The following is a 23,475-nucleotide window of genomic DNA, read 5'->3' on the forward strand; positions in this document are numbered from 1 at the left end:
GTTGCCCCCCTGTCTGGTGGCCCATGCTCCTGTCAGGCCTCGGTCTGTAGGATGTTTATTTTATTATAATCATGTGTAGCCCTGATGATGAGAGAGAAGACAGACAGAGGGAGGGAGGGGGGATGTAACGCAGGCAGACACCGGGCAGCTGCATTACTTGAAGCTGGCTCCGTGTCACCATGCCAACCTGAACAGACCCCGAGGCCGCTGGCCTACTTACTATCACTGTTACAGTCATCTGTCTGTTTGACTCGGCCACAGGGGGGCGACAGACTCAACGCCATTCTACCTGTTACACTTCAGAGTCAGACAGATTCATGTTTCAACTCACCACTAACTCATCTTTAACCTGTTAACTCACCTGTTTTTTCCATTACTTAATATTATCTCCTGCATCACTGCTAGAGCATTAGATGAGACTGAGAGCAACTAAAAGGCAGAGATTTCTTTCTTTTTTTTTTTTTTTAGCATCAACGTTTACCTACAGTAACGGACGTTTAATTATGAATATTAACGAGGCATATATTTTTTATTTATGTTGAGCGGGTAAATATTTGTATACATGGATGCCGGTGTTTCTACTTGAATCACTTGTGGAGCTCTTGGAGAAATTCTACTCCTGCTTTTTTTTTTTTTTTTTTTTTTACCTCCGGTCCAACCGTCGTTATCCCTCTCCGCTGGTACTTGTAGTTTTCTCTCCTCTGCTCACAGCGCCGCCGCCAATCGGACGTGATGCCGTCATCGAACTACGTCTCCCGTCGTCCCCTGCGGCGGCGGCGGCGCCTCCTCCTCCACTCCGCCTTTTCCCTCCTCCCACTGACTCCACTCCACTGGGCCGCGAGGAAGTCGCAAGATGGCTGATGTCGCCTGGAAGTAACGTTCCCCTCCGCAACATGAAGCCGTGAGTGTGGAAGAAAGCGAGGGAGGCACCATCGGGCTTTTATTTTTTTGTTTTTTATTTTTTATTTTAGTTACTTTTTCTTTTTTATTTCGTTAAAAACATCCATCATCATCTCATTCCGCGTCGTCGTGTCTGTGTCCAGCCTAAAAAAAAACCCCGGACTTGTCTTCGGGAGTTGACGCGTCAAATCACGCCGGGGACCCTGCCAGTTAGCGGCTAACGGCTAAGGAGCTAACGCGGCTAACAGTTAGCAGCTAACGAGCTAACGGCTAACACACCGTTAGTTAGTCAGACACACAGCTCCTTAGTTCTGTTTTTAATCCATGTGCTGAGGTCCAACAGAACCAAAAAGTCCAAACAGTTTTAATTTGTAATTAATTAATTATTTTTATTTTTTTTTTAGAAACAAGCTGCTCGGTGTACCATCATGTTCATCATCCAGCCTGTTGGTTGCTAACTAAACTAACTAACTAACTAATGCGCAGTGTTTTTTCCATGTGCATAAAAAACCAGCAGCAGGATCACTATTGTTACTATTAGTATAAACAATATTATTATTATTTTTGCAGGCATTTCTCACCACCAACAACAACAACACCCACACCCAGCTACAGCCACGGTTCCGGTTCCGTTACCTGCTGCTGCTGCTGCCCGTCTGAAAGGCTGCTGCTGTGGTGGTTGTTGTTGTTGTTGTGTTAAATGTTAAAGCCAAATTATGGGAGAAGAAGGAAATAGAAACATGTGGAACTTTTTTCTCTGGCTGTAGGTAGCTGGTAGCTGTAGCTGCACTGGCCTGGCCCCGGCCTGGCCTGGCCTTGCTGCTGGCATCTCACCAAAAATAATAATCCACCACCACAGGAGGAGGGATGGACACTAAACCGAGCAGCAGCCACCGCCACAACCAAAACTGAAAGAGAGAGAACATTTGGGGCCTTTTTTTATTTTATTTTATATTTTTGGATCAGTCGGAACCGGGACAGAGGTTCGGCTGACAGACAGGCAGACAGGGTCGTGCAGCAGCGTAGTGACTCATTTCACTGGCTGACACACACACACACACATACACAGACAGACAGAGGAGTTGTTGTGTTTGCAGGGTTAACGAAACTACAGTTTTAGTCACTACACCGGAGACCAGTTAGCTCTGCCTGGGGTGCACAGCTAGCTGCAGCCCCCCACCCTCCCTACATCTCCCTACACCACCACCACCACCACCACGGCGTACAGAACCTACTCGGAGCCCGCTCCCGGCCAGACACACCGGCTCAACAACACCGTCATGGGAGTGCAGGGTTTCCAAGAGTATCTAGAGAAGCGGTGTCCTGGAGCTGCGGTCCCGGTGGACCTGCTGAAGCTCGCCCGGACCGCGGCTCGCCAGCCCCCTCCTCACCACCACCACCACCATCCACACCACCACCATCATCCTCCACACCACCACCATCCACACCACCCACATCACCCCGGGCCCATGCCTCCCCCGCCGCTGCCTCCGCCCGCCAGGATCCTGATCGACGCTGACTCCGGCCTGCAGCGGCTGTACGGCGGCTACCAGACGGACTGGGTGTGCGGCGGCGAGTGGAACGCCATGCTGGGCTACCTGGCCGCGCTGTCGCAGGCCTGCCTGTACCAGGGCGGCCTGGAGCTGGTCGTGGTGTTCAACGGCACGCTGGGGAAGGAGCGCTGGCCCGAGTGGGCGCGGCGAGCCCAGGGCCAGCGGCAGACGGCGCAGCTGATAGTCAACCACGTCGGCAGCAAGGCCACCCCGCCTCCCCGGGCATGGTTCCTGCCCCCGGCCTGCCTCAGCCACTGCGTCCGCCTCGCCATGTTCCGCTTCCGAGTGCGGGTGAGCTACACACTGTTGTTCATGTATATAATAATGATGATGATAATAATAATAACCAGCGCCCCAGACTCAAATTCTACAGTAAATATATATATACAGCTCTGGAAAAAATAGAGATCATAAATCGGCTTCTCTACATGTATTAATGGCAGCCATCGATTCCAGTGTCTATTGAACTCCAACACAAGCACACCTCACTCTACTTAGCTGTTAACCTGAAAGATTATAAATAAATGAAAAAAAAAAAAAACACTGCTACAATTATTTCACCAATTTTGATTTCTAAACTCTTCCTAAGTTTAAAAAGTAGTGTTGTGTCGTTTTAAAATGAATATGAACTTTCACATTTCACATTTTCTGCAAATAAATGCTATAAATGACACTATTTTTATTTCCAATTTGGGAGAATTTTTGTCAGTAGGTTATAGAATCAAACACATAGCTATGAATAGTAAAACCAGAGGAACTGATAATTTTGAAGTGGTCTCTTAATTTTTTCCAGAGCTGTATACTGTATATAATGATTATAATAATAACCAGGCTCCAGACTCAAATTCTACAGTAAATATATATACAGCTCTGGAAAAAATAGAGATCACTCCAAAATGTTCTTAATCAATAAATCGGCTTCTCTACATGTATGGCAGCCATCGATTCCAGTGTCTATTGAACTCCAACAGAAGCACACCTCACTCTACTTAGCTGATCACCTGAAAGATTATAAATAAATGAAGAAAAAAAACACTGCTGCAATTAAAAATTGGGATTATTCCACCAATTTTGATTTCTAAACTCTTCCTAAGTTTAAAAAGTAGTGTTGTGGTGTTTTAAAATGAATATGAACTTTCACATTTCACATTTTCTGCAAATAAATGCTCTAAATGACACTATTTTTTATTTCCAATTTGGGAGAAATTTTGTCAGTAGGTTATAGAATGAAACAAAAGTGTTCAGTTTATTCAAACACATAGCTATGAATAGTAAAACCAGAGGAACTGATCATTTTGAAGTGGTCTCTTAATTTTTTCCAGAGCTGTATATACTGTATATAATGATGATAATAATAATCAGCGCTCCAGACTCAAATTCGAGAGTAAATGTTTCATCTATTTGCGCATGTGCAGCCAGTTTAGTTGCTGGATTATTCTCTAAAAGCTGGTGAAACGTAGAAGGGACCCAGAGAGAATCTGATATCTGTCATCACAGGTGTCGGGGTAATGTGTGTGAGGATTATGAATGAAGAGGAAATGTGAATATTTGCTTTGCAAGTTGATTTACAGTGTTCGTCTTCCCTGCATTTTCTGCTTGAGCTCCTAAAATGTTAAGTTAGAGGGGGTCCCTGTGCTTCTTCTTGTAAAAAACAAACCGAGTCTGGAGCCCTGAATAATAACAACGACTGTGTGTGTGTGTGTGTGAGAACTGTTGTGTTGTATTGTGGTCATGTCCTGTAACGTAACAACCGGCCTGTAGCTTACATCATCCACGCTGCTGCTTTAGCTCCGTCCAGTTTAGTCAGAGTGAGTCCGTCCACCGGTACCGATACCAGTCTAGGTCCACCCGGGTTGGTCAGTCACTCTGGGTCCTGGATGATGGATCCTCCTCCTCCTCCTCTTCCTGCTGCAGCCTGATCTGCTCTGCTCTCATGATGTAACTGGGATGGTCTACTGGGAGGAGACATGTTTCCAGTGCAACAGATATTTTAGCAGTGTGAGGCCGAGGCTGCTCTCTCCGTGTCTGTGTGTGTCTCTGTGCGTCTGTATATGTGTGTATATACAAACCTGTGCTTTACAACATGACCCAGTCTAGCCTAGCCTCCTATATATATATTACATAACATGAACCCAGTGAACCTTTCATACATTGTTGAACCGCTGCTGAGTGGAAGGACTATTTATAGACCCCAGAGCCTGACAGGGCTGCGCTTCTACTACTGGTTTCATTTCATGCTTCTTCTCAATTAGAGTTCATGAAAGATTAAAGTATTAAATAATTATTTTTAATTTTTATGCATTTGACCTCCTATTGACATATTAGCATAAAATCTGACATAGAATATTGAAAGGTAAATGAGTGACATGTTACAGGATTAAGTGACATAAAGAAATGTGTTGTAAGTAAAAAAAATCTTTCAATGTGACTGATTAACTTAACATTAAGTGTTTGGTTGAGTCATGAGTCGTAACCTAAAGCTTTATTTACTCAGTCCAAACAATGATGTATTTATTTGGGAGTTCATATGCAAAAGGCTGTAGTTGACACGTTACAACAACTACAGCCAATAGAAAGGTTTCTGTACCCGTTTCTGCAGCGTCACTTATAATACACACACTAACACACTATAATTCACCTTTATGATGACGTGCACTGCTGCTCCTGCTCATCTCCACGTGGTGCACGTCCGTCCCACCTAATCTGTGTGACAGTTTTGCAAAAATATATATTTCTTTATGTATTAAAGAGGAATGATGCAGGATTTTTTACCTTAACTATGCTAATGTATTTACTGTAATTAAACAGCTTCAGAGTAACAGTGATGGTTCAATAATTAACTTGTAACTTGTTACAGGTACGGCCCTTCTCCACCAAACTGGTTCCCGTGCTGGTTCAGTGTCCCAGTGTCTGACTTAGCACCGGTTCTTTGCTTTTCCACGGCCTTAACACCAGTTCTTGGTTCTTAAAACTGGTTCCCAGCAAGAACCAACTCAGATCTGGTCCAGAGATAATGCTGCGATTGCACTCGGAACTCGGGAAAGATCCGACCTCCAAATCGGAAAAATGCAATAGAACGGCCCATGAAGTCGGTACTCCGACTCAAGAAACTCGGGTAGGATCCAAGCAGCCCAAGTCGGTCGGAATTACGTCAAAGCAAAATGGCGCCGCACACCGTGAGAGGTTTTTATTTATTTAGGCTATTTATTTTCCAACCTAGACATTTAAGCAAGGGAGAAGTTATGGAAAAGGGAATATAGTCTAGTTCCACGCGTACTGCAGCAAGAGTTGACATCTGCACGGCTCGCTATGACGCATGCAGGATTCCCCTCGCTGGTGCGTTCAAGACTGTGTGTTGCAGAAGTGGCATTTCTCGTTCTCTCTCCCCCAAGTAGCTAATGTTCTTCCCCGGCAGTAATTTTTGATGCTCAAAAGACATCAGCTTACTGTGGCTGGCCATGTTTTCCGAGGTTGCACAATGAAACGCATTTACCTCTGAAGTCAGAATTTCCGACCCGGATCGTTCCGAGTTCCGAGTGCAATCGAACCGATGACGCGAGGGACTGGGGACGGGGTCACCTGACCAAACAGGAACAGCGACGACAGCTAGCCAGCAATATTTGTGTTTTCTGCCTCTGGGTTGAGATGTAGGCTCCTAAAGACGAGAGCAGCACGCTGAATCCTCTTCAATCTTTGTTGTTGTGCTTCTGAGCGAGCGCTGCGTGATGACGCTTAACGCTGTGATGTAATGACGTGGCTCTGACCCGGCTCCTCGCTGGTGGAAAAGCAAACTGGTTCTTTAGAGGAACCAGACTGGAACCAGTTTAACTCTGAACCAGCACCAGGTTCTTTTAGGTGGAAAAGGAGAGAATGGAGGTGCTCTGCCTTCAACCTAGCGTCTCGTCGTCTTCTAAGATCAGAGCCTCCGACCCGGTGTCCCAGCTCGCGTCTCTGCGGCACCGCCACACAAACGTAACGCGCCCCGTAACCCGTAATCTCTTGTTTATGACAGATAAGACTACACAGATATACACATGGTAACATGGTAGATGATAAATAACCTTATCCACCGCTCCATGGATTGATTTCTCACCGGCCTCGTTGAGAACAAATGCACATGGAGGAGAGGAAGGTTAGAGACACAGAGGAGGAGAGACGGGACTCTATAGTTAATTTTTAACACTCACAATTAGTCTGAATCTTACATAGTTCCTCTTTACGTTTTATATTAGAGGCTGAAAATACAATAAAAACACTGAGCAGATCTTCTGGTGGAACAGTTTCCTCAGGATGAGGAGGAGCCGTCCGGTCCCGTTTCTGTCCCACATCCCATTCATTTGAAAGAAGAACATTTCATTACCAGCTCGTTAAGTAGATTTTTAATGACTGGATGTAATTATTGAGTTTTCACATTGATTAACACAGACGTTGATTAACTAGATTAACGTAACGGTTCTGCTCTAATCCTGGAGCTCTCCTGAGCAACAGCTCTGCTCCATCAGGGTGGAGACGCCCTCGCTCCTCGTGGAGTCTGATCTGGAAACGACCGGTGCAGCAAAAATTATGATTATATCCGTTCTTTGCAGTGGTTTATGAATTGTTTTTTTTATTTTATAATATTAAATGTCAGGTATCAGCAGCACTGGCTCTCACCTCCATCTCCATAAGTGAGGGAGAGGGAGGAGCAGTTAGTTTCATGATGGACTGATCAGACAGGTGTTTACTGGAATAACAACAAACAGAAAGATTTTTTCAGCACAACAACAACACAACCGGACCGCGAGCCAGTGGCTAGTGTCCTAGCCTGCCCTACAGTAAAAATGCATGGCACATAAAATAAAAAGAGGAGTAAAGCAGCATCAAAGATGTTCAATCAAACCCACATAGTTTGAAACAACGTTCAAAACACACACAGCCAGTGTCACAACTAAGCATAAAGTCCGCTAGCTTAATGCTAACGTATAATGTAAAACACCATAGACGAACAGAAATGAGCTCCATCCTCATCCCATGGGAGAAAACGAGCCAAGTAACGTATCCGCACGCTTTTAGAGGTTTATCGCTGGCTGGTTAAATTCTTTTTAGCAGATTAATGTTGGTCTCATTGATGAAATTTAACAACTGTGGCAGTCGCAACAGTTTGTTTGAATGAAAAGTGAGCAGGGCCGCCTCTGGGCTACGTACTGAAATCACCACATTTACGTAAATAAATAAATGTTTTACAATGAACCAATCAGTCTAATACATTTTATTTTGTTGAGTCAACATGGTTACTGTACATGGCAAAGATTATTACCACTTTATGACTTAAAATTGGTCTGTATTTCTATGGGATCGCCACTATCGCCACTCTGTTATATCAATCACTCTGGTCGGCAATAGTCGGGGCGGTGTGTGGCGGCCTTTAGTCGACCCACCCCTGAAGGTCCCCTTTATACAATGGAAACGCAAAGTTGACCATATCCGACCCGAACCGTACCCGTACCGATCTGTACTGTGCCGTACCGTACTGACAGTGGAAACGAGGCTCAAGATAATCAGACACAAAACAAGTTGTTGGGGTTCAGGATCTGCTTTTGTGAAACTACTGCATTGATTTTCTGTCACTCAGCGACGTATGTGATTGATGAACTGACTAATTCTCACTGTGATGGTTTGACTTTACAACATGATGAACAGGAAGAACCTAAAACCTCCTGGTCAGATGAAGCTCCACCCAGACTTGGTTTGTGTTTCCGTGACGCAGCAGCTGACTGTTGTCTCTGTCTCTTTCTCTCTCTCTGTGTGTGCAGGTCGTACAGACTCTGGAGGACCACCACCAGGAAGTGCTGTCTCTCTACAGGGACTATGGGTTTGCCGGTCTGATCGCTCAGGACTCTGAGTTTGCCCTCTGCAACGTACCCGCCTACTTCTCATCGCACGCGCTCAAACTGAGCTGGAACGGAAAGAACCTGACCACACACCAGTACCTGCTGTCTGAGGCCGCCAGGCAGCTCGGGCTCAAGACTCAGCACCTGCCCTGCTTTGCTGCTCTGCTGGGTGAGGAGCTGTCACACACTCAGGATTAGGGATGTCACGATTATTTTGGATTTTCTTGGTACGATTATTGTCAGAGAAATAATCACGGTGTTAGGATTATCACGATTATTATGCATCAATAAATTTCACAACACTATGAATATGTAAAATCAAATATAGTCAAAATATAATTACATTACTAATCAGTTATTAATCCACTGGGGGAAGTGTTTGAAATATTTAAGTCATTACCGTAAATTCCGGACTATTAAAGCAGATATCAGTGGAATGTTTTTGTTAATATAAGTCCTAAATAGTCCTATTTTCCGTCAGCAATCACTTACATGAAGTATTTCAGCCTAAACACGAGTCTCTCCGTCACTCTGCTCTGCTGTAACCCGAGGAGAAAATTTTCCTTGTGGGATACAAGTGTTATCCAATGAGGGGAGAGAACGGCATGAAGGGCTGTGTGTGCAGCCAAGGGATGCGCGTGAATGTGGTGACGTAGCACGAGGACCAATTGATGCCTGACAAGGGCGGGGGCTGCTAACTCATGGTGCGTTCAAGGAAACTCGTACTTTGTGTTTTTCCTTCCTGTGAAGTCATACCAGTTCGATCTGGTACGAGTTCACGGGTCGGAAGTTACGAGTGGCCGTTATAGGGAACTTTCACAGACAACAGGACGGTAAAAACACGAGCTACGGGTTACCTGGAACGCTACCAAGTCGTAGTTGTGACTTGAAGCTGTAACTTACGGTTTCAAAAGCCTGCCTTGAACACAGCATTAGCCGAAACGGCCGTGCCACTGATATCTGCTTTAAGCGCACCTGAATATAAGCCGCACCAGCTACATTTTAAAAGAAAATAGATTTTGTACATACAGTATATAGGCCGCACTTGAATATAAGCCGCAGGTTTTTCATGTTGTTACATGAGATATTTACACAGACAGACAGTGCACGGAAGTTGTGTGGAACTGTGCAAGTCCGCTCGCTTTTCCGCTGTTTCAGTTACGCTCCTCTCAGCCATGTGCATTTGTTGACAATGAAGCCGGCGAAAAATCAATAAATGGAGCGGTGGATAACGTTACATAACATATACGACGTTATGGCGCGTGTGTTTGTGTAGTCTTAACCGTCATACGGAGCGTGTTGTGTCGCGGTGTGCAGAGATGAGAGCTGGGACACCAGGGCAGCGACCAGGTTGGTTTTCAGCCGTGAGACGCCAGGTGAAGACAGAGAGCCTCCGTTCTCACTCGTACAAGTCATAAGTCATGTAGTTAACCATCACAATTACTCCACAGCTTTTTAATTAAGGTAAAAATGTAGCATAGCCGCGGGAAAAATCCTGCTTAGTTCCTCTTGCTTTTTTTCAAACTGTGCCTGAACGGCACCAGCACGGCATCAACACAGCACCAACACAACAGTAATGCCGGTTAGAAAATAAAACACTGCACCAAAACTCAAAACTAGTGTCTTCTTCGGCGCATAGTCTTTCCCCACATGTCTGTCTCACTGTCGCGCTTCCTGCGAGAGTGCCCCCCGGAGGACGTTAGCTAGTAAAAATCTATAAATTAGCCACATCGTTGTATAGGCCGCATGGGTCAAAGTGTGTGAAAAAAGTAGCGGCTTATAGTCTGGAAATTACGGTAATTGTCATCTATATCAAATGTTTAAGTTTATTTTCATAATTTTTTCACAATACAAATGACATGCTGACAATTCACGTTAGATAAATGGACCAGTATCTGTGCATTTACCTTTACTTTGGCGCACATCTGCAGATATGGTTCCAACATAATCTTTTTCGGAAAGTAACGGTATTCAGGAATCTTTACGATGAATTAATTGTGGCGTTTAATACCACGATTAATTGTGAAAACAAGTAATCGTGACATCCCTACTCAGGATCTAACGGTCCATCTACCTGATGCACCATATGAAACATTACTACCGCTCTCATAGCCGATACAGATACGTTCACATTTTTATATTTCATATAATCTTCATATAATCTGTAGTAGGTTTGTCACGATACCAAAATTTCAGTAGTTGATAGCAGTAGCAGAAAATTTCCACGATTCTCGATATTGTTTTGATACCACGACGTTATGTTTCAAAACACTTAGCAGCTTTTTTCGTTCATCGAAACATCACATACTGTACTCTGCTTGCATTGTGTCGACCTTTATTACCGACTAATTCTGGATGTCAGAGTGTGATATATCAAAGAGGAGATCCTTGTCGTAGCCAGATTTATAGAACAAGCATCGACTCGAGACAGGAAACATTACATCCTAGCGAAACTTTCAAATCACAATTTTTTAACAGTAAAATCACGGTTTTATCACATTTACTGGTATTATGGTCAATCTTGGTAATATTTTTACACGGTAGCAGTTACCGTTTGTGTGTAAATTAATCTCATTATCTCGGGGGATAGTTATCGGGATATGTAATAACAGCCTCACTAGGGATGGGAACCTCTCACATCTGAACCGATGCGTTATCGATACTCGGTTTACAACAACGGTACTTGTTTTCAGTACTTTATGTGTGTATATGTGGTAATTAAAGTTATTTTGTTTATAAAAAATAGTCAAAACTTCTGAATTTTGAATATTTATCAAAACTCCTCAGTCTTTAATGTTGAGCTCAGTGCGTCCTCAGGTTTGAGGAGTTACCGTAGCGACCTGACACTGACGACCATATGTAGATTGTAACGTAGGAATAAGCATTGTAACCACGGCGGAAAGAAAAGAGAAAAATCGCAAGTATATGAGCGCAAGGGACAGACAGCTGGAGACGAGTTTATTTAATTTCACTCACATTAAACGTCACATACTCTGCTTGTGTTTCACATGTCGACCTTTATTACCGACTTATTCTGGATGTCTGAGTGTGACATGTGGAGCTGGTTTTTCCAGGAGGAGATCCATGTTGTAGCCAGATTTATTTAAAAGCATGAACTCTGAGACAGAAAACATTACATCCTACATGAAAACTACTGAATATTATTGTTTTGGTTATTTTGAAAAACTGCAGCAGACATGTTAGCTTGCACTGAAGGAACGTTTCCTGATTAAGAAGCTTTGTTGCACTTAAGAATATCTGTGATGATTTTTGTCACTGTTATCGATAACGGTCATATTGACCCTTTGCAGACACGTCACAATTATCACGTGACGCGAGAAGCGACGCCATGACGGACGGCAGAAAGTGCTCAGTGATAATGTACTGTCCATAGACTGTATGGGTCCCGTCCAACAATGTGGCTCGATCACTTCACATTACAAACTCACAGCATTATCATTTATTTAAAATAGAATATCTACTCATCCGTTGCAATATTCTGTTTGTTTTTTTGTTATTCGCCGTAGAATATCTCAGTTTTCTGTGTGCTTTTCCACTGCTAAGGAGTTAACGTTAACGTCAAGCCACACTCCCCATACAGCAGCTGCTTCTGTCTTTGCTGCTGCTAACTACAGTTAACGGACCTGGATATTAAAACCTGGTCCGACCCGTGGGTGTTGAAGTCCTGACCCGACGTCTGTCTAATTAGTGATCATTCTCTGATTAAACCCGGCTGAAAAATAAAAGAAAACAGGAAGCCGTCTTCGTTGTAATCGCCGCGATCGGCCGACGGCAACTACGTTGTGACGGTGCTATGTTTAATACGAGCGTTAGCTGTTGTTAGCCACAACACGTAGCTCAGCTAGTTAGCTTCAACTGTGTTTACATTGACTACACACTGTAGATAAACCAAAGATATTCAATATACGGAAAGATACTCCATGAGAGGCTGCTCCAATGATAGAAATGGTATACACTTCCTGTCTCTCTAAATGGGCGTGGCCAACCGTCACCCCACCTAGTTCTCTGAACGTGTGTGTGGATTTATACAATTTGTAGGTAGATGAAAGTGAGATATTTATATTTTCTTATGATAACATTAAATATTTACACTACTAACAGTCATATTTAGCATGACAAAAATAATTTAAATCATTTTCACGGGAGTTCGCGGCCGTTTGTTTGACGTTGCCTAGGAGATCTGTGCCAAATCTCGCGAGAGTGCGTCGTAGAGACAGAGACAGGTCTTGAACAAAGTGGATTTTCTCCTGATGTGTCCGTCAGAAAATTACCATTTTCGTGTCAAACTGTTCAGAAGAGATGTGGCTTGTGAAAAATGAGTCCAAAATTTACTTCAGTGACTGTGGGGAGAAAGAATCGACCATAATCGGTGTTCACGTTAAATTGTCCCATTGGAGTCAATACACTCTATGCTGCCTCTGGTCTCCCTAAAGGGGCGTGGCCGTGCAGAAGCCCACGTGACATCATACAGGAAGCTGACTCGTCATGGAAGGTCTTGGTTTATAAACCGTCTTTGGATAAACTAACTTAAAACGGCATCGATAATGTCTGTATATCTTTGCACTGCTCCTGTTGCTCATGTAACCCCGCCGCCCGCCCCTGGAGGAACCAGTTCTTAGCTCTAGCCCAGCAAGGAGTTGGTGCTTGGAACCAGTTTTAAGAACCAATAACTGGTTCTTAAGCGGTGGAAAAGCAAAGAACCGGTGCTAGTCAGGCTCTGGCTCCGAACCAGCACTCGAACCAGCTCAGTGGAAAAGGAGGGGAAACCCTAAAACCCCAGAATGTCACAAAACTATAACGCGCCCATTGAATTAAATTGACGTCCACTGTTCTTTTGCCGTCCATCATGGCGTCTGTAGCTACCGCGAGTGGAACGTGACGTCACGTGCAAAGGGTCAATTCTCCGTTGTGTTGTTGTGGACAAACGTTTGACAGTGTCTCCGTCTTGCAGGAAACCATATTCTGCCTGATGAGGACCTGGCTGCCTTCCACTGGAGTCTGCTGGGACCAGAACACCCACTAGCTTCTCTCAAGGTACCCAGCGTCCTACACACACCACACACACACACACACACACACACACACACACACACACACACACACACGTCGTCAGATCTAACAGTGTCGTTCTGTTGTTGATCAAACTGTTACCGGGAGGTCGACATAACCAGGAGCTCCTTTAATGTCTTTAGATCTAATTTATGTCTCCCAGTCCCGTTTCCTGATCAACGTCCTTCGTCTCTGCTAATTTCCTGCTGCTAAGACCTGCTCTTTCACAATAAAAGACCTGCTCTTCTTTCACAATAAAAGAGGCACTGCAATTTTATTTGTATAGCCCATTTTTACAAATTGCATGTATCGTTTAGGGATTTTTAAAAAACGTTTACTGTTTCATTCCTTGTAAACGTTTACATGTGTACACGTTCACATCCCTGATCAGGACAAATATGTTTTATTTTATCAATCCTAATACCAATACAAACCAGCAGGAATGAAGTGAGACCAGTTTAACCTGTTAGTGAGTCCCAGTGTGATGATGCTGCTGCTTCACAACCAGAGTCTAGGTCCAGTTCACCATGAGGAGACGCTGCAGAGCTTCACAGCTGCTTCTCTTCACTGTGTTTGTGTGTGTTGCAGGTGCGAGCTCATCAGCTGGTGCTGCCGCCCTGTGAGGTGGTGATTAAGGCCGTCTCCGAGTACGTCTCCTCCATCAAAGACCTGGGAAACCTCGACGCCATCGCCAGAGATGTCTTCAAACAGTCACAGGTGGGTCAGGTGTAGAGCCGCAACAATAATCGATGATTAAATTAATCGTCAACTATTTTGATAATCTAATAATCGGTTTGAGTAGTTTTTTTAAGAAAAAAAGTCCAGATTCTCTGATTCTAGCTTCTTAAATGTGAATATTTCTCTCTCTTTGGTTTGTGGACAAAACAAGACATTTGAGGACGCCATCTGGTGGTTTTGGAAACACTGATTGATGTTTTTAAAAAAAATTTAACATTTTTTTGACCAAACAACTAATCGATTAATCATTTAAATAATCGACAGATTCGACATCGACATGAGATTATTAGTCAACTGTCCACAATATCGATATCGCAGGGACCTGCCGTGTAAACAAACAAAAAAAAAAACTGACAGTGAGTGTCACAACTTCCTGTATCTGGCCCTTCAAATTAAAAGCCCTCTAGCCGTTTGTACACAGTTCAGGCATTTAGATTTTGACTTAATTTTGATGAGACACGGCTCCAAGTGTTGTTTTTTGTTTTTTTTCCTGGGACCAATTGACCAATGTAATCTAGGTTGACTAATGACTTCTAGGTCGACTATTTGGGGGGCTGCCCTAAATATTGAACACATGCAGGTTATTTTACTGACCTGGAGTCAGATTAAGACAAAATAAGGTTTCTGGATATTTTGATCTCGTTGTTATTTGCACATGAAGTTCATTCAGACTTGAGGAGGGAAAGTTGACTCCAGGTTTTACAGACTCCTCTACATGTGAAGACTGTGATGTGTGCGTCCAGGGCGTCTCATGTCGCCTGTCATGATGTCATGATGTGATGTAATGAGCACCGTGTTTGACTCCTCCCACAGTCTCGTATGGAGGACAAGGTGGAGAGATTCAAGAAAGCTGTGGAGTATTTCTCTGCTGCCTCCAAACCTCGTTCTCCCAACATGGGCCCGTCGTCCTTCATCTGTGAGTCCCGTCACAAACACAAACACAAACACTCCTTCAGTCTGTGGGAAAAACATAATTTGCATGTTGAAGTCCTGTTTTGTAATCTGTCTCAGTACCTGGGTTTGGACCCACTCCCTTTGGGGGACCACCTGGACACATGGGACCGATGCAGCCTGGAAAGAATCAGGTAGATTCCTCTTATCTCTCTTATCATGCTCTCTGATGAGTGTGTGTTGTGGTTGTTGTTGTTGTTCTCTACAGCCGCGTTTCCACTGCAGGAGTTCCTGGTAAAAAGAAAGGCGGGGGAGTAGGAACTTTACAGTAACGTCTTCTCTCTCGGCCGCTGTGTCTCCAAGGGGTGTCAACATCTGCACGTGTAAACGGGTACACGGATAACCAATTTGAAAAATCAATAGCCGTTTACACGTCTTTTTTTTCCCCTCCTCCTTGTTCATTTATCACCAATATAGTATTTTTAGGGGTGATAATGTTGCCTGAAAGCTTCAGATAATAATGGAACTGCGTGTCAATCCCCCCTCACTTTATCTCCACGTAGCCTACCCACCTCTTTCCAGCTGTCCCTTCAAAATAACAGCAGAGGAAAAAAACAACAACAACACCGACTCCTCCAGCCTGCGAAGGAGGCTCAACGTAGCCAGGCTTTGTGTTCATGTTCCAGCTTAACAAAACCTCAAGCCCCGGTCCGAGTTAACACGGTGCTACGAAGCTGGTTATCAACTTGCTCCTGACGCTCAGCTCAACAGGTGAGGAGCGTATTCCCTCAGCTGAACATCTGTAGGCGGAGACGCTCAGAGAGAAAGTAAACAGCAGCGGATCAGCGCAATCTCTCCCTCCGTACAAACGCAGACAATTTCAGCTAGGTGGCCGCCTCAAAATTTATAATGCAGAAAAAAACCCTGGTCTGAGTTAGTAAATGTTTTCGATCCGAACCCAGTGTGTCCAGTCGTGTTCTGCCCGGTTCGATGACTGAGCCAAGGGAAGAGCCGGTAGCCTATAGTACAGTCTGTGGCCGGAGCACACATTTATTCAGAAAAAGATACCTGAGTTTCCGAGTTTGACACCGTTAAATTCGTTTTTGACAACTCGGAGCTTGTTTTTTTCCGACTTCCGAGTTGTCTTGAACGCACCATTAGTACCAAGGTATCGGTTCTCATGACAACCCTAGTGGAGACACCGGCTCTGTAAAATGACCCTGAAGTTCCTGCAGTGGAAACGGTTCAGTTAGATCATATTAGCTCCTGTCTCTGAGATGCCTCCTTCTCCTCCTCCTCCTCCTCCTCCTCCTCCACAGTTCCCTCCCCCCCAGGTCCCAGGGTTGAAGCCGCCCTATCCCAACGCTCCGTACGGACCTGGCTCCGCCCCTCTGTTCCAGAACCCGCCGCCGCCATCCCAAGACTGCAACGACTCGCTGACGGGCAAGATGGGCTTCTCCGATTGGTCCGCTCCATATGATTCCACTCAGGGGGGGAGTCGACTACCCAACCATCACACCGGCAGCCAGTCCGGCCCCTCCCCGTCCCCGTCCTCCTCGTCGGACGGAGACGAGCCCAACGACAGCAACGCAAAGTAAGAGTCTGGAGCACGTCACTCTGGTCAGGGATGAAACCGTCACTCCAGTTATTAGAATAATTCAAGTACAAAAAATGATCGAGGCAATTTTTCCTGAATCAAAGCTTTAAAGGGATAGTTCACCCAAAATTAAAATTTCACTCATTATCTAATGGATACCAACTGTCTTCGTAACAAAAAGACACACCAAAAAACATCCAAATACCTCCATGCTGCTCGTATGTAATGTCCGTCTTGTATTGAAGCCCCGAAATGCGAAATTGTTCCGAAAAAAATGTAATAAGTCTATATTTCAAGCTTGTTTGTAGCGGAAGCTCCTCTTCCCGGTTCGTCAAATTTGGACGAACCGGGAAGAGGAGCTTCGAGAAGCTTCCGCTACAAAACAAGCTTGAAATATAGACTTATTAAATTTTGGACATGGACATGCACTGCTACGCCGAGACTCCCTGTAACTCAGAGAAGCCACGGAGGACTCTGAAACTTCTCCCAGCCTTTAGTCGACATGAGGGTGAGTAGATAATGAGAATGAAATTTCAATTTTGGGTTAACTATCCCTTTAATTAGTTACATTTGCAATATACGGCGTGTTGCCTTGCCAACACGCGGGGGGCGTGGAGGTGTGGCTGTGAATTGCACAGCGACTTCGACATCAACAGACTTTACTGAGAGATGGAGGCTCTTTGCTGTAACAGTGACTCAGTGAAACTGTCTGAACCCTGACACGTTCATATGAGAGGAGATGGAGGAAATGTCTTCCTCGTAGAAACTGAGCTGTAGTGCAAACACCTGCACACACACACAAAGACACACACACACGTCTCCTCCTCTAAAAGGGTTCAGTAAACACTGAGATCCAAAGTCCACCATCAGACCTGCAGGTACAACTGTCAATTATTTATTTCACTCAGTGAATCAGACGATGAGCTTCTGCTCACAGGTGGACCGATCAGAGCTAGCCACGTTTCCATCCAAAGTGATTCGAATTACTGGGAAATGCGCATTAAAAGAAGTTCAAATCCTGTGTGTTTCCATTAGTGATGGGATCGGCAGTTCTTTTGACTACTGAATCACTAGAATCAGTTCCTTAAAGGGATAGTTCAACATTTTGGCAAATTGGCCTATTGCCAATTATCCTTCGAACGAATCACTCGCGAACTACACAACACTAGTTTCCATTGAAAGTACAGACTTTGGTCCCCCCCCCCCCTTCAGACGGTCTGATGTAGGGTGGATAGCAATTTGAACACATTAGCGCGATTTAGCGCATATGTTTATTACCGTCACAATGCAACCTGTCCATGTGCCCGTGTGTGTGTGATAAGTTTCGTTTTTACTGAGGAGGAACTATGAAGAACTCAGCTGTGATTGAAAAGCACTTAAACCAAGACGAGTTGTAACTGTGTAGTGGAAAGGGGCAAAATATTGGTAACTGGTTGTGGAAACCCTGCTTTACATTTGAGTGAACCGCAAACACGGGAGCACAGCAGTTGGGGTGAAAGTGCGCTACGTCACACTTAATTCGAACATAACTCTTTCCATCCCTTTCAAATCAACCAAAACCCGGCTCTAGCGAGCATAATCGGGATTTTAGTTTGAATTATGGCGTTTCCATCATAATTTTCTGATGTGATACATCTAGATGCATCTAAACACGCTGATGGAAACATGGCTACTGTTCGGGACAATGTGTAGAGCACAGAATCATAATAAAATAATAATAATAATAATAAAATAATTATAATAATAATAATAAATCATAATAAAACTGGAAGAATAAACAAAGTGACAGACTGAGAAACTTAGTTTTATTAGAGAAAACAGTGTCACAGTGTGTTATTACAGTCGTCAGGGTGTAATAACATGATGTCGTCTTGTCTCTCAGCCATTTGACGGACAAGTCGTCTCGGTGGGAGGATCCTGCAGGGAGAGGGAGCTCGGCCGCTGGAGACGGTTCCCAAGGCAACGGGAGTGGGTCAAACATTCCGTCACTGCTGTCCATGGCGACGAGGAGTCACATGGACATAACCACGCCCCCTCTGCCTCAGGTCAGACACACACACACACACACTAGCTGTGTTGGAAATCATCCACTCATTCACTCACTCCTTCTCCCCTACATTGTGTATATGATATAGTGCACTATCATGTACACGATGTAGGGAACGACGGGTAATTTTGCGCCAGGTGTTGCTGTGACGGAAGCAGACGCGCCGAGAATCATGTAAACAAACCGGACACATAAAAATAAAATAAGAAAAACCGGACACTTGCGGGATGTGATTCTGCGTGGTTGTGTTTCTCCGACAATAAACTGTTGAAGTATCGGAAGTATTGTTGTGTGTCCCGACTGTGAGCTGTAACAGCTCGCGTGTGAACTGTGGCTATTAGCTTAGCTCGTAAGATCGTATTTATCTTCTTTATTAGATTGATTTAATGCTGCCTGTTATTGTTCGGATGCTGCAAAAGGCAAATGGAGCGAAGGCAAATACGTCTGAGGAGTTAACCTTAAAGGGACAACGAGGAGTTTCTATTTGGTTATAAAAAAGTCTCACGTTAATGTGGATGAATCTACGTTACCCACACTTGTTAATGGGCCCATTTTCGATAAATATATCGTTTTGTCTCTATCGTTATTTTGTTATTATTAGTGGTGGCGGAAATGCTGGTTTCTTTACTTTCGGTTTCGTGGCGAGTCATGAGAATAACGCCGCCGAATTGCCGTTTATGGTCGTAACTACGACGGTATGTGATCGTCTTCGAACCTCTGACTTTAATTCTTGATGAATGAAAACATGAGTCTGTCTTGCGCCGGTCAAAGAATTTCACGGTGCGTGCGGAGGCTCATAAATGTAGTGTGAAAACACTTCGCTTTTCCAAAACTCCTCGTTGTCCCTTTAAGAAATCGTAGCTAACATGCTAATTAGCTTGCTCTTCTTTTCTGGCAAAAGACACGACCGCATTGCATTGTGGGATACGGGAGTAGGAAGTAGTGTACATCGCTTGTTCACTCAATTTTGCGGTGCATTGTGGGTGTTTTGTCGTCGACTACATAGTGGATGAAATTAAGAGAATTCGAACAACACTACAAAATGGTGAACACACTATATAGTGCACTACATCCATGATAGGGGGCGATTTACAACACAGCTACTGTCTCCCTGCCTGTCTCACCCTCCCTCACCCTGTCTCTGTCTCTCTGTCTCCCCCTGTCTTACCCTGTCTCACCCTGTCTCCCCCTGTCTTACCCTGTCTCACCCTGTCTCTCTGTCTCCAGGTGAGTGCTGAGGTTCTCCGTGTAGCTGAACACAGACACAGGAGAGGACTGATGTATCCCCAGATCTACCACATATTGACCAAGGTAAGAGACCTCGTCCTCCTCGTCCCCAGCTGATAAACACACGATGGTTCGTGAAACGACCTCCTCCTGTTAATCTCTCTCTCTCCCTCTCCCCCTCCCTCCCCCCCAGGGAGAGATGAAGATGCCAGTGTGTATAGAGGATGAGTGTAACTCTGAGCTGCCTCCTGCCTCGCTGCTGTTCCGCGCTGCCAGACAATACGCATACGGCGTCCTCTTCAGTCTGGCCGAGACGCACCGCCGCCTGGAGAGGCTCGCCCTGCGCAAGAGGGCTCCTCTGGAAGGTAAGGGGGCTATAAAAGAAACATTTTTTTAATAACTCTTATTTATAGGATACAAGTCACAGAAATCTAGTTTATACAAAAATACAATTTCTTTTCTTTTACATTTTAGTCCCAAGGTCCTCTTATACAGTTAAAGTGTTACCTTCGATATGGCAAGACAACGTGACATAACAGAAAATAGACACCACAAGTCCAATAAATGAATACATACTGTAAGTTAATAAAATAAAACAAATGTGAAAAAGATAGGAGATAGGAAAATGATATATATATCATAATAAATGAAAAAATCGAAGCAGATCAGTTACACTTGACTGTTTTAGGGTGAATAGATGTTTGGGATCAATAAGAGAAACATTGATCACAGTTGATTGTTCTTTCTTCATGTCAGCCACACACACACACACACACACACAGATTAACTGCTGCTGTAATCTAATATATGCTGGGTAAATGGGGATTACATGTCAGTCAGTGTGTAGCAGCAAACACAAAACAGTGTCAGATCTCAGTGATGTTGTTAACACAACTGAGGCTGCACACTGGCGTCTTTATTATTGTTATTTAACAAACTAGGAGCACATTTATCTTCTGTCATTCTCAGTAATCGATTATTTGACTTGAATCAGTTTGTCTTTTTGTTGTTTTTGTCTACTATTTAAAACATAAATGTGAAACTTCTTTGTTCAGAGGAGTCGAACTGAAGATCTGAATAAAACCGAGTGGTTGTAGCAGCTTCAGTGTCGAACCAGTCTCTTCTTGTTTATGACCGATGAGACTACACAAATATACACAAGGATAACATGGTGGATGATAAATAACGTTATCTTTTTCAGTGTTTAGTTCTTCTCCCTGGATAAATAGTTGATTTCTCTCCGTCTCCTCTCTGTTCCAGTTCCTCCGGTGATTGTCAAAGAGTGGAGCAGCGGTAAGGCCAAGTCAGCCCTGACTCCGGAGCTGGTCCCGGCCCTGTGTTTCCGGGAGTGGACCTGTCCCAACCTGCGGCGCCTCTGGTTGGGCCGAGCCAGCGAGGACCGCTCCAGGAGAACCAGGGCCTTCCTGGCCTGCCTTCGCTCCGACTGCCCAGCCCTCCTCAACCCAGCACAGGTCCCACAGCACCTGCTGCTCATGTGCTGCGTGCTCAGGTATGAACGACGGGAAGCTCACCGCCGTCACTGTGGGACACAACCACAACCGGGTTCAGGTTCAGGTCAGGTTACTTTATTGATACCCAAGGGTAAACTAGTTTTGTAGTCGAGAGTCAAAACAAGCAACAAAAATCGAACAATCAAAATCAGAACAGGACATAAAAAAACATAAAACGAGAAACAAACATGCTTCGGGAGCCGACGATCGGCCGTCGCTCCCCCCTGTACACTGTACGAATAAAGACACACGACGAGACGGAAAATCGGGCCCGAGCGTTACAAGTTGTACCTCGTTGGAAAGGTGACTAATCAGGCTTTCCATCGGTCTAAAAGACAGCACCAACCGGAATTATTAAAAGGGAGAAATTATGGACTGAAAAAACATTTCCAAACTTTGGAAGAGTGGTTTTACCATCTCAGTGACCTTTCAAAAATGTTTGAAACATATCCACTAACACATCCACCAAATTTTGTGCTTCTATCACAAAATAAACAATTCTTGTGATTTAATGAGCTAATCCGCCCCACAGGGGATGCACATTTTTGGGGGGCGCTACTCACACGTTTAGCCCAGTTGCTCATTCCATGAATGCACGATCCTTACAAGCTGTACCTCGTTGTAAAGGTGACTAATCAGGCTTTCCAATATACAATTCATCACCAGTTGGTATTATTAAAAGGGCAGTTTTTAGTCATCATTTATTTATTTGTATAACAAATGGCTGCCACAACCACTAGGGGGCGCTTTTGAGGTGGCCCAATATCCAGATTTGTTTGAAACATATTCACCAACACATTGACCAAATTTCATGCTTTTATCACAAAGTGAACGATTGTTCAGCTAATTCGCCCCACTAATAATCAATATATTGGGACACTGACTCAGGATCAGTTCATAGTTGAAGTCGTGTTTAGTTGGTGTCAGAAACAGAAAACGTCTCACACACATTGACTCGGTGTGAGATCTGACTGTCGGCAGCTGCTCACTGTCAGTCAATGTTCTTCTGTCCATCTGTGAGATGTCACAGTTTAGATTATTATGGGATGGACAACATGATACAGATGAAAGTTTGTGTTAACCAGTCTGGTTCGGACTTATTGATCCCTTATCGATCAGATCATCACCACACTGTGTCTGACCTCTGACCTCAGGTATATGATGCAGTGGCCTGGAGGACGGATCCTCCAGAGACACGAGCTGGATGCCTTCCTGGCCCAGGCCGTGTCCAGCCAGCTCTACGAACCGGACCAGCTGCAGGAGCTCAAGGTGAGACGCACACACACAAACACACACACACACACACACACAGAGACACACGCACGCACACACACAGATGGTTACAGTATGGATGAAAGTCTGTGTTGTTGAGCCGGAGCTGTCGATCAAACTGCTGCCTCTGGTCTCAGATCAGATCGGATCGGATCAAACCGTCAAGAACCGTGTGTGTATGATCTATTTGGTTACCGTGGCGACGAGTGGGCACATCATGTGGTCCAGTGATTCAGTCAAAACCGGAGTGAACAGGAACATGAAGGTGTAAACACGACTGTTTGTTGAATTCAGACAGATTCACACGGTGGCACAGTTTGTTCTCTTCTCACCACTCTGTCAGACACGCGCACACACGCACACACACACACACACATACACACACATACACACACACACACACACACACACACACACACACACACACACACACACACACACACTCAGTGTTCCTGGACGGTTTCCTGGAAGATGATTTTAACTCTTTTGCTTGTGAAGACAGAAACACAGAGAGATCTGTTGAGTCTCATCCTGTCAGGTTGGTGCAACTAGATGGATACAGTCACTAACATTAGTAGAGATGAGCAACGATTCACTCATTCAGTAAAATAAAATAGTTTATGAGACGATCGTCTTGTCGGAAAAAACGTAAGCGTTCCTTTTTTTTACTGTGGCAGAAGAAGAATCATGTAGAGACGAATACAGCAATATCAGAAAGCTCTGTCAAATAAAAAACACATAAAATTGAAGCACAGCTCAAACTCTGCACGGTGCAACTCAGTTCCGGAGAAAACTGACG

The 23,475-nt window shown here is 44.4% G+C and overlaps 1 protein-coding gene across 1 annotated transcript in view; it reads left to right on the forward strand.

Moving 5' to 3' along the window:
* Positions 1-1,306: 1,306 nt before the first annotated feature.
* fam120c (family with sequence similarity 120 member C) overlaps positions 1,307-23,475 on the forward strand; it is a 26,641-nt gene continuing 4,472 nt past the window's right edge. The window contains 12 exon segments of the mRNA XM_085782891.1: positions 1,307-2,744; positions 8,246-8,492; positions 13,296-13,378; positions 13,982-14,110; positions 14,945-15,047; positions 15,143-15,216; positions 16,342-16,616; positions 18,502-18,664; positions 19,894-19,977; positions 20,087-20,258; positions 21,154-21,398; positions 22,554-22,673. Coding sequence (XP_085639017.1) covers positions 2,181-2,744; positions 8,246-8,492; positions 13,296-13,378; positions 13,982-14,110; positions 14,945-15,047; positions 15,143-15,216; positions 16,342-16,616; positions 18,502-18,664; positions 19,894-19,977; positions 20,087-20,258; positions 21,154-21,398; positions 22,554-22,673 — 2,259 coding nt within the window. The 5' untranslated portion in view covers positions 1,307-2,180.

This window comes from Trachurus japonicus, chromosome 7 (genome assembly GCF_045865225.1).
Source record: "Trachurus japonicus isolate A0001 chromosome 7, Traja_1.0".
Taxonomy (NCBI): domain Eukaryota; kingdom Metazoa; phylum Chordata; class Actinopteri; order Carangiformes; family Carangidae; genus Trachurus; species Trachurus japonicus.